This window comes from Syngnathoides biaculeatus, chromosome 7, assembly GCF_019802595.1.
Source record: "Syngnathoides biaculeatus isolate LvHL_M chromosome 7, ASM1980259v1, whole genome shotgun sequence".
Taxonomy (NCBI): domain Eukaryota; kingdom Metazoa; phylum Chordata; class Actinopteri; order Syngnathiformes; family Syngnathidae; genus Syngnathoides; species Syngnathoides biaculeatus.
Genome location: NC_084646.1, coordinates 11,806,679 through 11,819,298, shown reverse-complemented (window position 1 = coordinate 11,819,298; position 12,620 = coordinate 11,806,679). Strand labels below are relative to the sequence as shown.

The window sequence follows — 12,620 nt, the reverse complement described above, 5'->3', positions numbered from 1 at the left end:
CTGTTGGAACAATATCCAGCAATACAACGAGCCGGCATTTTGGCTAACACGAAGGAACAAAGAGCTACCTTCCAGGAGGTAAAACTAGTATAAACCCACAAGACTGCCCGAGTGCGCTCCCGCTGACGTCACTTTCCTGCTTATTCTCCAAAAATCCCTCGAAAGGATTTTCGCGGCGGGAGTATTTGTCCAAATCATGAAAAAACGGATGGATCCATTCCAGCTGCCTTTTTTGAATTAAAAATCATGCTTTTCGTGTCAGTGGGGCTTTAAGTGGCTCAAACTACAGGAGACTAGTGTTGTTTCATTCAAAAGAACAAATATTTTGACTGACGGAACAAACTGAACCCAATCAGTTTATGAAATGATCAGCTCTTTGAACTTGGCCTTTTGTTAAAGTCACTGTAAAAAAGGTGATTGTTAACCACAAATGCCTGCTATATTTGACTTTGATTTTTCATGATATATGATGATTGCCAATTTTAGGAGGGATCTTAGCAAGAATCAGGATAGTCCAGGCCAAAGATTTACTTTCATGGGCCAGATGCGGCTCCCGGACCTTGAGTTTGACACCTGTGGGTTGGAGTAAAAGATGCTGAATCAGAAAAGAAAACATTGTTTTACTTTTCAGTTTATTGTCAGCTGCCAAGTTCATCATCAATGAACGGTCACCGTTCTTATGATCAACAGTATTCCTATTCTTTCCAGGAGCTCGTTAATAGTACAATAACTGCCATGTTTTTGGTCATTGAGATGTCCTTCTAAGGGCATGTTCTATTCATAATAGTTATAGTTGAAGACTGAACTTTACATACACTGTGCAAACACTTCATATTTCGTCTCACTGGGTGAAATCAAATCAGACTATCCTCCTGTGGCCAAGCAGTGCGACGCGTGACCTACGCGTTGCCTCGCGTGCCACCGCCGCATAGCGTGTGTGTGTAACCTGCTGCGTGCACGTCACAAAAAACACTGCTGGGCGCCAAGAGTTGCTCGCGGTTGGCCTGCTTTCGTCAGATGTTGTGATGACGCACACCTCCACACACTACCTACGCCCTCTCGAGCGATTTTGCAGCATCATGAAATGTATCATCTGGTTATTCAGGTCCAATTGTTCAAGATGACACGCTTCCACAGTCAGCGTTGTTGCTGGTGACAGAAAGGAAAGGAAAAAAGGCTAGCGGAGATGACCATAACGTGCTGAGGAAACTCACTGCTGCGTCTTCCGAACCTGCTCCCAGCTTTAGTGACAACTCTGACTGAGAGAAGCTTTGGAGAACTTTTTCAAAACTGATCACGTGGGTTGCGCTCAAGTGGAAAGGCAAACAAGGCGCAGTCAGAGTCATCGCGGTCGCCGCAGAATCACCCACATCATTTTATTTTGCTAATATCTTACTTTCTTTGAGGTCACACGTTGACATTAGAATTGAGTAGCATTTCTTTTGAACTGCATGACTTTGGTCCAAGTTTTTGGGTCACCTTCTAATAGGTTCTGACAGTACTCTCCTGGAGTCCTGGCCCATTCCTCCTGACAGAACTGCTACAACTGAGTCATGTTTGTCAGTCGCTCTGCCCGCCCGCACAGGCCTTTTCCACATCGGGGCCAATCCAAGACACTGACTTTGTCATCCTCGAGCCATTTTTGAACCGCTGTGGCAGTATCCTAAGGGTCATTGTCCATTTGGAAGACCTATCCGTCCTTCCATCTACTGTCTTAGCCGCCAACCCTCACAAGGTTCGCCGGAGTGCTGGAGCCTATCCCAGCTGTCGGCGGGGTACACCCTGAATTGGTTGCCCATGGAGACGCAACAGTTGCACTCACAAATCACTACAAGGGCCAATTCAGAGTGTCCAACTAATGCTGCATGTGTTTTTGGGATGTGGAATGAAACTGGAGTGCCCGGAGACAACCCACGCTGACACGGGGAGAACGTGCAAACTCCACCCAGGAGAGGCCGGCCGGGACTGAACCCTGGACCTCAGGACTGTGAGGCCAACGCTTTACAGCTGCCCGGCCGTGCTGCACCGCCCGAGTTTTAGCTTGCTGGCCGACGTCATGAGATGTTGCCGTAAAATCTCCATGTAATGTTCTTGTCTCGTTTATGAAGAGCTGTCCTCACGCAACGCTGCATCCATGCTTCACCTTGGGACGATGTTCTCCGGGTCTACAAGCTTCCCCCTTTTTCCTCCAGCTGCAACATTGGTCTTCATGGCCAAACAGCTCCACTTTGCTTTCATCAGACAACAGGATACGTCTCCAGAAGTTCAGATCTTTGTCTTGGGGTCTCTTTGTACACGCTAATCTGTCGTTTTTACTTTTCTTTAGGAGTAACGCCTTCATTCTGGGCGAGTGGCCTTTCAGCCCGTGTCGGTGCAACGCTGGTTTTTCTATGGATAGTGAAACTTTCATCCCAGCTTCATCCAGGATCTTCAAAATGTATTTGGCGATTGTTCTGGGGTAGATTGGCATATTTTGGACCAAAACACAGTCACCTCTGGGACACGGAGCCCATCTCCTTCCCAATCGGTGTGATGGCTGGACAGCCCCATATTTATACTTGCATATAATTGTTTGAACAGATGAAAGTGGCACTGTGAAGCAGCTGGAAATTGCACCCAAGGATGAGCCAGAGGTGTTGTGCGCTATGATTCTCTCTCTGGTTTCCTGGATGATTCCTTTGGATTTTCCCACGATTTCAAACAACGAAGCAGAATGTTTAAGATGTGGCCTTAAATACGTACATGGCCATATGTGCCGTCAATTAACTCACATTGTCAGTTAACCTGTCGGGAGCTCCCAAAGCCATGACCTCATCATCTGGACTTCCCCGTGTTCTTGAAAGATGTAGCGCTTATGTATGTAAACTTTTGCTCTTAGAAGAAACTAATATAAAATTCTCAAAATAATGGAAAATTCTCAAATATATTCTGTCATGACCGTGTCATTGAACTAAATTAAATAATTTGGGTGATCCTGACTGACCTGACGACTGGACAGTCTGATCAGACTTCAGACAATGAGACAAAAAATGAAATATGTATTTGCACATCCGGTTTCAACTGTATAATATACATTGCATCTCAAAAGTATTCATAGTGCTTCAAATTTTTCATTTGATGTTATCAGTCTTATGCAGTTCCCTTCTACACAACACCCCATAATGACAATGTGAAAAATAATGTTTGAAGTTTCTGCCAATTTATCAAAAATAAAATTTGCATTTGCATAAGTACTCATAGCTTTTGCCACAAATGTCCAAATTAAGATCGGTTGCGTCACGTTGCCACAGGTCGTCCTTGACCGATTCCAACAGATTGACCGGAGTCCACTTGCGTTCGATTCCGTTGGCTGGATAAGATTTGGAAAGGCACATACCTGTCTTGAGAATGTCCAACAGGTGACAATGCATGACACAGCACAAACCAAGCATGAAGTCAAAGCAGTAGTCTCCAAACCTCCATGAGAGGATTGTCTCGAGGTACGCGTCTGGGGATATTTCCGCCGCTTTGACAGTTCCAATGAGAACCGTGGTCTCAGTCATCCGTAGACGGAAGACGTTCCAAACCATCACGACTCTTCCTCGAGCTATTCGCCCAACTGAACTGAGCAATTGGGTGAGAAGGGCCTGAGTCAGGGAGGTGACTAAGAACACGATGGTCATTCTGTCGGAGCACCGAAGGTCCTCCCTGGAGAGAGGAAAACCTTCGAGAGGGACAAGAATCTCTTCAGCACACCACCACAATGAGGCCTATATGGTAAAGTGGCGTGACAGAAGCCACTTGTTCAGAAAAGGCACATGGCAGCCTGCCTGCGGTTTCCTAAAAACCACCTGAAGGACTCGCAGACCATGACAAATACAATTCTCTGGTCCAACGAGACAAAGATGAACCTTTTTGTGGTGAATGCAAGGCATTGTGTTTGTAGGAGACCAGGCACAACTCATCACCTGATCTATACCATCCCTACAGTGAAGGGCGACGGTGGCAACATAATGGATGGGATGTTTTTTCACGAGTAGGACCTGGGCGACCGGTCAGGATTGAGGGAAAGAAGAATACAGAAATTGACGTGGAAATCCTGGTTGAAAATCTATTCCACAGCTCTCAGACCCCTCAGACCATCGGGGATGAGAATGACCAATTTGGAAAAAGACTGAAAATATCTGTCGATGGGGGGGTGTCCTCCTGGATATTTTTTGCTCCTTTCGGAACAGAGGGTGGACAGAACTTTGCCAGGAATGTCCACTTTTTGTATGTGTTCAGTTAGACATGTTGATACCGTTTTCGGTCCTATCTGCACGGTTGCACTTTTTTCAAGCCATGCCCGTCTGAAACAGTTTTTGATTCCAGCATCCCTGTCAATTGCCCTCGCTCGATCTTCATCCTTTTTTTTCTAACACTTTCGCCATCGTAAAACTTTGAACACACCGTCGCTCAGTTGGCGCTAAGTACCACACGCCATTACTTGGCTAACTAACAAGTTACACTGCGATTTGTGAGAACCGAGAACACGTGTACATGGCAGTGGTGAAACTCGATTAACCACGAACACGATCGGATCGTTATAGCGTGTAACTCTGTTGTCCAATCGAGTAATCTGCCGCAAACAAGTTTTAATGTTTCTGTGGCAAAAATGCAAATATTTACACTACCGAGCACGTGAGAACGGCACATGATAGTCGTGCTTGTGCTAGCACGAAGCTGAACTTGCAGCTCGGAGCCCACCACCGAGAGCCTGAAATTTTCTCAACGGATTTGCGCTTATCTCGAGAATGTTCATTTTGGTCTGAAAAAGTCAGAAATCCGCCCATCGGCGGAAAACTCTCATCCCTGGACTATGGCGAAGGACATTGACGATAAGCACACATCCGAGACAAGGAAAAAGTGGCTACAGGACAACTCTGAGAATGTGCCTGAGCCAGAACTCCAATCCAACATCTCTGGAATTGCCTGTGCACCGACGCCGGCATCCACCCTAATGGAACTTGCGAGATCCTGCACAGAAGGGAGGGCTAAACTGTCCAAGCTTGCGGCATCATAGTCAAAAGGATTTGAAGCTTTAGCTACTGTCAAAGGGTGAGGTTTTAGTTGCTTATTTTTAATACATTTGCAAAAATGGACGTCTTTTTTATATTGTCATCATGGCGGGTTGTGTATTGAATTTTGAGTGACAATTAATGGAATACATTGAAGGATGAGGTTGTAGTATAACAATGTGGATGAAGTGAAATGCTGCAAATACTTTCCGGCTGCACTGTGTGCGCCTGTGTACAAACACCTACCTGTCAAACATAGGAAGGGCTACTTCCTGCCATCTTTCACGTTAAAAGATAGGCTAAGGAAGTGAAGCTACAAAAATGCAAGCATTTAGTGTTATTCTGTAAAAGTATAAAGTGTCCTAAGTTGGGAAGAAAATAGTACGTCAACTAAAAACAGTACATTTCAAACATTTGCTCTTCGACCTGTGACCGTTAACCATTCAGTGTCAATTAGCAGGGGAGAAGTAAGAACTAAGACCTCTGGTCCACAGTCAGAGGATGGAGATGAGTCTGTTCATCCGTCGATCAGAGTATGAAGAGGAGGAGGAGGATGACCAAGAGGATCACCAGCAGCACACCGATGGCGCACCACTGGCGGCGGTCTGCATGATTGCCCGCAGAAAAGTTGGATAGATGGAGAGGGAGAGAGAGAGAGAGAGAGAGAGAGAGAGAGAGACAAATATGTCATCGTTTTTATCATCCGTCGGGAACCTCAAAGTCAGCACTTGGAAGCAACCTGTGGCAAAAAGGTTTGCGTGTTGCTCGGCAGATTACACACCGTTGGTCATGTGGGATACTTTGGCCAGTTTCTTCATGACATTGTCTAATCTGGAGTACGTGTTGTCCATCTCCTGGCCAAAGTCGTCCAGCATGCTGCCGCGAAGGACACAAACGATAACGACTGAACGCCGTGCGGAGCTTACAAATGGAACTCTTACACGGCCTGCTCATCCAACTCCAGGCCGATCCTCTCCGACATGTTCTTCAGGACTCCGATGGTTCCCGACACCAGCTCCAACTGTTCGTCCTGCCGCTCTGCCATCAGCTAACGGGAAGACCGACGTACGACAACGTTGAAGCACGGGTCGAGCCGTCGCATCGCTGCGCCTGCCGCGTGTGTTTGGTAACCTGTTGCTGAAGCTGCTGCTCCTCGATGAAGTGCGAGTTGGCGCTGCGCAGCTCGCGCTCCAATGGCTGGAACTTGTCACAAACGCCGCCGTCGCCCAGGAGCACCTGCGCGCATTTCATTCTTCAAACGCGACTCATCACACGGGCGCACGCGAGCCGGCCTACGACAGACCTGTTTGTTTGATTTGTCAACGAAGGCCACGGCTGGACTACTTGACATGTGCTCCTTCATTTCCTTCAAAAGAAAAGGATTAACAAATGCTCACGTGCGTCCTATCACGTCATTGCTCACGTCACGTCTGGAGTTGGTGTAGCACACACTGACGGGCAGTACCCGACCTTCTAGCTTTGCAGACCCATCCATGCAAAGGCACAGTTTTCAGTTTCAAACAGAAACATTTGACGCCTCTCACGGTCTTCCACGAAAAGAAACTAGTTGGCGATCGGGTAGGGCAATCACAACCCCAGATTGGAAGCTAAACACGGACAGTGCGGGGCCCAGAGGTTTCCCCCCTATCTGTGCGGTCGGGTACCGAACGGCTGAGCGGGGCCCACATTCCTGAGGTCGGCGTGTACCTTAACAGCGTGTCTGGTGCTGCTAATGAAGGCTTTTCTCTTGGCCAGCTCGGCAGCATCCAGGTTGAACTTCTTTGGGTTGGACTCCACGATGCGTTCCCTGAATGTTAAGAAAGCAGGCTCACAATAGACTGGCCCTCCACTGCCGACATATCAAACAGCAACGCTTCGTGTGTTTGGGTTCGGGGTCGCCATTGTTCATGGCCTCTTCAGTCGATTCCCTTTCACTTCTTAAGGTTCTAATTCGATTCGATGTTGATTCTTTCCAATGCAAGTTTGATTCAATATTGATTTGAATGATCCGATAACCATTTAATAACAAACACACAAGAATACATTTTGAAAGTAATTTTTATCGTACGTCACATCACATTTTTTAAGCAATAAATCATCTGCACATGCTAAAGTAAGAGAAAGCACTTCTATGTAAATTAGTTTTTCTACAACTAATTGGAACCGGGACTAACCCTGTAGACAATTTCTTGCTCATAAACAAAGCCAACTTGCATGTTGCTGGAAAGCTGGCGGAAAAAACGAAACGACGTGACGACGAAGATGTGCTCAGCATTCTTCCGCCTGTTGATCGAGGCAATTTTGGGTGATCGCGGGACGGCGTGCCCAAAAAAAATGTTTTAAAAAGACAAATACCTCAGCCAATGTACCCTCTAAGCTGCACCACTGATGTGGTCTCTTCGTACAAATATTCTGAATTGTGCCCCCCCCCCCCCCAAAAAAAAAAAAACTAAATCCAATGTAAATTGAAAGCGTAACCTCCAGCTATTCAGTTTGTGGCATTTTGCAATGTGATTAAATGAGTGAAGGATGACTGGTTGCTACATCCAATGGCACAATTCACATACAAAAATGAAAAGGAGAAGCCACTGGTTTCTTTTAGGCACCACACGGAACTTTCTCTAACAACGACCTGCTGCTCGGCCGCACGCTTTATTTTCCTAGTTTACCTTACACCGTCCCCCTCTGCTCTTAACGGGGCACACTCATAATTACGAACGTTGCAATAGTTACGCAGCCCATCAATGTGGTTTATAATGACGGCGGCCACCACCGCTGCTTTAATTTGCAACACAGTCCGGGCAACGTAGAGCAAAAAGAGCTACGGCAACGTAGAGCTAGACATGCTTATGTTTACTCTCGATAATAATGCTTAAAGTTAAAAAAGAAATGCTGTTGTTTTTAGATGCAGTGACTCACGAGTATGTGAATAATTGAAGAAAAACTGGTGAGATTTTCTCTTTTTCGAGTGAGAAAAGTGTAGTCTGAAGCCAAAGTAGAAAGTGCAGGTTGAGATGTTGTGTAATGTTAAAATTCAACCTTGGCAAAGCCTGATCCAGGGCGAAAGCACGGACAATACAGTGCAAAAAAAGCTAATTCTGTATTTTAAATATAGGAGGAAACACAACATTAACCTTAAAACTGTTTGCGAGCATCATTCAATGCCCTTCCCACATAAGCGCGTGAGAGGCCGGCTGCTTGAGGGTAAAAAAAAGTCTGGGCTTTACACCATCAGGATTTTTGGGGCCATCACCTATCTTGAATAAAAAAAACAAAAACAAAAAAAAAACAATCACCGATCTGACCACTAGATGGAGCAATGAGCCTATCTCAATGACCGATTCATTTATTGCATTTATTTGTGTACTTGTTCAAAAAATATATATTTACAGTAAATAACGTACCTGTGCTCATCTATTCATGCCAGAGAGGCATAGTGATGGACAGAACAAAGGAATGGTCTTCTGTTAGATTGCAGAAAGTACATCCAGCAATTTATTTATCTACCTTTTGTGACAATTTGCATTTGTTGGTGTGCTGTGAGATTTTTCGATTGTAAAGTATGCGCCTTGGCTCCAGAAAGGTTGCAATTCGCGGCACGGGTCAGATCACGCGTTCAATACGACGGCAGCACGGACTCAAAGGATATTGATGGTCTCGTCAAGGTCTTCGAGGTCCCACTCGATGGAACGCAGGCTGTTCCGCAGCTCGTTGGTGGTCCAGTCCATCTCCTCCTTGGAGGCTGAGCCCCCTTCCAGCAGCAATTCGCTCCATCTGAGATGGAGGCTCTGAGCGCCACTTACAGCCTTCTGCACCTCACTAGAAACGCACATGCAGAGTTTGAGGTGAGCAGTTGTCACATAGCTCCAAATTAAATATTTCACCCACCCATTCATTCATTCATTTTCCAAGCCGCTCATCCTCACGGGGGTCGCGAGAGTGCGGGAGTCTATCTCAGCTAACTTCGGACAAAAGGCGGACTACACCGTGAACCGTTAGCAAGTCTGCCGCAGGGCACATGCCGACACCAGCACTGAGCGGGAATCGATCCCGCGCTGGCCGCACCAGTCAGGCGTGTGCACCGCCACGCCATAAGTAACCTGGATAGTTCATCTTCAAACAAATTCAATCGAAAGCCGCTTGTTACTGTACACATTTACAATGGATAAGTTTCCATTGACGCCATCTTGTGTGTCGTAGAGGTCAGAGAACACAGGTGATGGGTGAAGCGTGAACTTTCTTTCAATCGTTAATTTATCCGATCGGTCTAAGGACTGTGGTGATGTCACTGGTGACCGAATCCATTGAGGCATCTTGTGCTAATCACTTGCATTGCTCTTATCCTTTCCATGCCATTTCAGTTGTTTTGAACGTATTTTTTAAAGACTTTCTTTAGGACCAAAACCCTAAACAACGACATGAGCACGTCTTCCATTCTGAGAAGGCATCACAAATAAGATTTGACTTTGTCCAATTAGTACGAATTTTAATAAATGACTTGATTGAACTGTTGATCATTAAGTGAACTTATTAAAAATAATACTATCAAAGAACTTATTAGATGGAATTATTCAATAATTAAAAATGCAAAAACAATTATTTTAACTAGTCCAGAGTTCAGAAAATCACAATCGTTAAAACAACGCATAACATGAAAAAAATTAAATCCTTGCTTTTTCATCGGACATAGTAAAAAAAAATCATATACAAGTTCTGCCAGATTACATCAGTTTCAGACCACAAATGTACACAAAAGCAATCATTAATAAATCGTTACTTGACTTTTGAGAAAATCTCAAAGGTTTTTCTTCTTAATGCGGTATTGAAGTCGCTGTAAATACGACATATAAGTGGTCTTCTTAACAATAGAACACAATAAATAGACACTAGATGGCTTCGAGAATTTTCCTTTTACAAATTTTAGTTGAAGACCCCTGAACTAGTCCATTATTACCAAATGGTTTCTATGACTAGACAATTTCAGAATTACAAAGAGTAATTACTGACTTCAAGTATTCCCTTCATAAATGTCTTTTTGCTCGAACAAGTCTATTTAGGTTCACGTCGACGTGCTAGCATGCAAGCAAGCTGTTAGCATCTTAAGCGTTCTCACCCTTTGACGACGAAGAAGGGGTCTTCCATGGACATGCTGCCGCTTCTCCGCCTCCGCTTCAATCCATTACACTCGTATCACGCTTCAGCTACACCAAAAAATAAATACAAACACAAATAAATAACCCTACTGTTATTTTTCACGCCGTTTGTTTACATGAAGCGGTAGCGGAAATCGCGTCGAGGGGACAAAAACATTGTGTGTATTCTACCGCCATCTTGTGGATTGAAGTACATGTAAATTTACAGTAAATACAGCAGGCATAGAAAAAAAGAAAAAAGAAAAACGATAGCGCACGTAGAGCAGCGGTCACACCTCTTTTTGCAACCGACAGCTACCTCTTGGGACTGATGAATGCGAATGGCTACCAGTTCGATAAACACTTCCTCTGCAAGTGTAGAAAATGACATTTTTCACATCATAAACAATTTTATGCCGTGTTCGTACAAAGGTAAAGAACTATGTAACATACTGTAATGCTCTCGATAATGGGCAATGAGGAAAGGAGTCAACAACGGAATTTGGTCTTTTATTCAACTTCCGTCTAACACTGCAACTCCAACAACGAGCTGCTGCTTGGCCACACGCCCCCACCTCTGCTCTTAAAGGGGTACACTCCTAATTGCAGATGTTCCAAGGATCTATTTTTAGATTGTGAAATCAGTTTTTGAACTTTTAACCAATTGCAGCCCTCCTTCAAAGTCAGTGTTCTTCAAATGTAAGGCGTTCTACTCGGCGTGTGACTTCGCCTTAATGACCAGAATAAAAACTCGACTGCGTGGTTAGGGTTTACATAATTCACCTACGGGACCTCGAGTTAGGTTACGAGGTTCCACACGGACGTCGTTGGTAGTTACACTTCCGGTGTTCCCGCCGTGTCTGCATTCAAACGAGGTTAGGGTTTGCTCCCGTGTTCAACACTCCACCTCCGACCCTTTCACGTGGTAATTCTTCAACTTTCGGTCAGGGTAAAACATTGCTTTGGGTACTATTTCACGTGAAAGTTGGCATCCTTACAATTGTACATTGGGAAACATAATGGTGGAATACGTGAGGGTTCGCTTTTTGGGTGTCAATATGGTTCATTCTTGTTGCGCTGTGAGCTGTCAAAACCCGGACAGGTCGTCACAGAGAAGTAACTTTTTACCGGCGTTTCGGGTTAACCTTTGTCATTATTAGAATTATGAATGTGGAAGACATATCATTACAATATTATTCAGGTCTGTACCTCCTAATACATATGTGTCAATGTATCTTTTAAACCTTCCTGGGCCTGCTCCAAATGTTCAGATTCTATTCATGTCTCTAGGGATCTAAAACGTCCCAAGTTTATACATTTATTGGATCGTTTTCCATAACTGTGTATTGTCAAAGATGCGTTTATTTGCCATGGCCGGAAGTCAGAGCCTGTTGACCATGGCGGAACCAACGTTGGATGCAGAGTGCGCAATGTAGTTTTTATTCTGCGTCATTGGTTTGCCTCCTTTAATCTCATAGGCATGTAGGTTCCGCCCCAAGTTAACATGAATGCAGCACGAGTAAACGAGAACGTGCAGACTCATCCCTAATTATACAAAGACAGAGGTGCCCAAAATGTTGCCCCGTGATCTACTTTTGAACCACCCAACCTACCGCGGAGAGCATCCTCACATACTGCATCAAAGTGTGGCGTGCCGGATGTCCAAAAACGGACAGGAGAGCTCGGCAAAAAGTGGGCAACAGCGCCCAGAAGAGAAGATCACTGGCTGCTTTCTGTAGCGGACATTGCTCGCTCTTGCTAGCATAGCAGAGCTACTAATAACATTGTTCAGGACTCTTCCCACCCTGCTCACTACGTATTGAACTTGCCGCCCTCTGGTAGGTGGTACAGGTCCCACAAAACCTGGACAGACTCAAAGACATTAGAGCATAGCACATGGTGAATTAAAAGGTACATAAAAGAGCAGATTCTTCTAAAACAGAACCTGCGTTAAGAAAAATGACAAAACCTCAAGAAAATCCACTTTGTGAATAAATAAATAATATAGACAACTTTGTGTGAAATTCTTGCAAGCTTCCGCTTCACACTCGCTTTCGGTATGTCATCTCGGTCAACCGACTCCCGGGCTTTTCCTGTCTTAGACCCGGCATTCAAAGTCCCTACACTGATTTGTAGGCTCTGTGCATTAAACTTCCTCTGTAGAATCCGTTTTCCTCTTACTCCTCTTTGTCTTTGACATTGGGAGCGACTGAGAGACTGAAATATGTGACTTTCTGAGGCGATACATTCGTGGTTTCAGTGAACAGGACTAGGATGTAAAAATACTAACTTTTCTGTCATATATGAGCCATTTTACTACTGGGTTGGTCACTGTTAGGAAAATAGGTATTTAAATAAACATTTACAAAGTCTTTGTGTGAATATTTCATTTTTACAACATACCAGTTTGTACGGTCTACATAATATCCATCCAGCGCGGCTCGTAAATGGG

General features: G+C 44.8%; 1 protein-coding gene across 3 annotated transcripts; it reads right to left on the bottom strand.

The window, feature by feature from the left end:
* Nucleotides 1-615: 615 nt before the first annotated feature.
* stx6 (syntaxin 6) lies at nucleotides 616-12,005 on the bottom strand. 3 transcript variants are annotated; one of them, XM_061825696.1, is made up of 10 exons: nucleotides 10,622-10,751; nucleotides 10,465-10,537; nucleotides 10,150-10,237; nucleotides 8,686-8,855; nucleotides 6,744-6,838; nucleotides 6,340-6,402; nucleotides 6,168-6,272; nucleotides 5,978-6,084; nucleotides 5,818-5,912; nucleotides 616-5,641 (listed from the first exon to the last, which is right to left on the bottom strand). In XM_061825696.1, the coding sequence occupies exons 3-10, from the start codon at nucleotides 10,182-10,184 to the stop codon at nucleotides 5,565-5,567; spliced, it is 747 nt and encodes a 248-aa protein (XP_061681680.1). In that variant the 5' UTR covers nucleotides 10,185-10,237; nucleotides 10,465-10,537; nucleotides 10,622-10,751; the 3' UTR covers nucleotides 616-5,564. The 3 variants fall into 3 exon arrangements, with proteins under 3 accessions (XP_061681680.1, XP_061681681.1, XP_061681683.1); XM_061825697.1 differs by having other exon boundaries at nucleotides 10,488-10,537; XM_061825699.1 differs by lacking the exons at nucleotides 10,465-10,537; nucleotides 10,622-10,751 and adding an exon at nucleotides 11,782-12,005.
* Nucleotides 12,006-12,620: the final 615 nt, after the last annotated feature.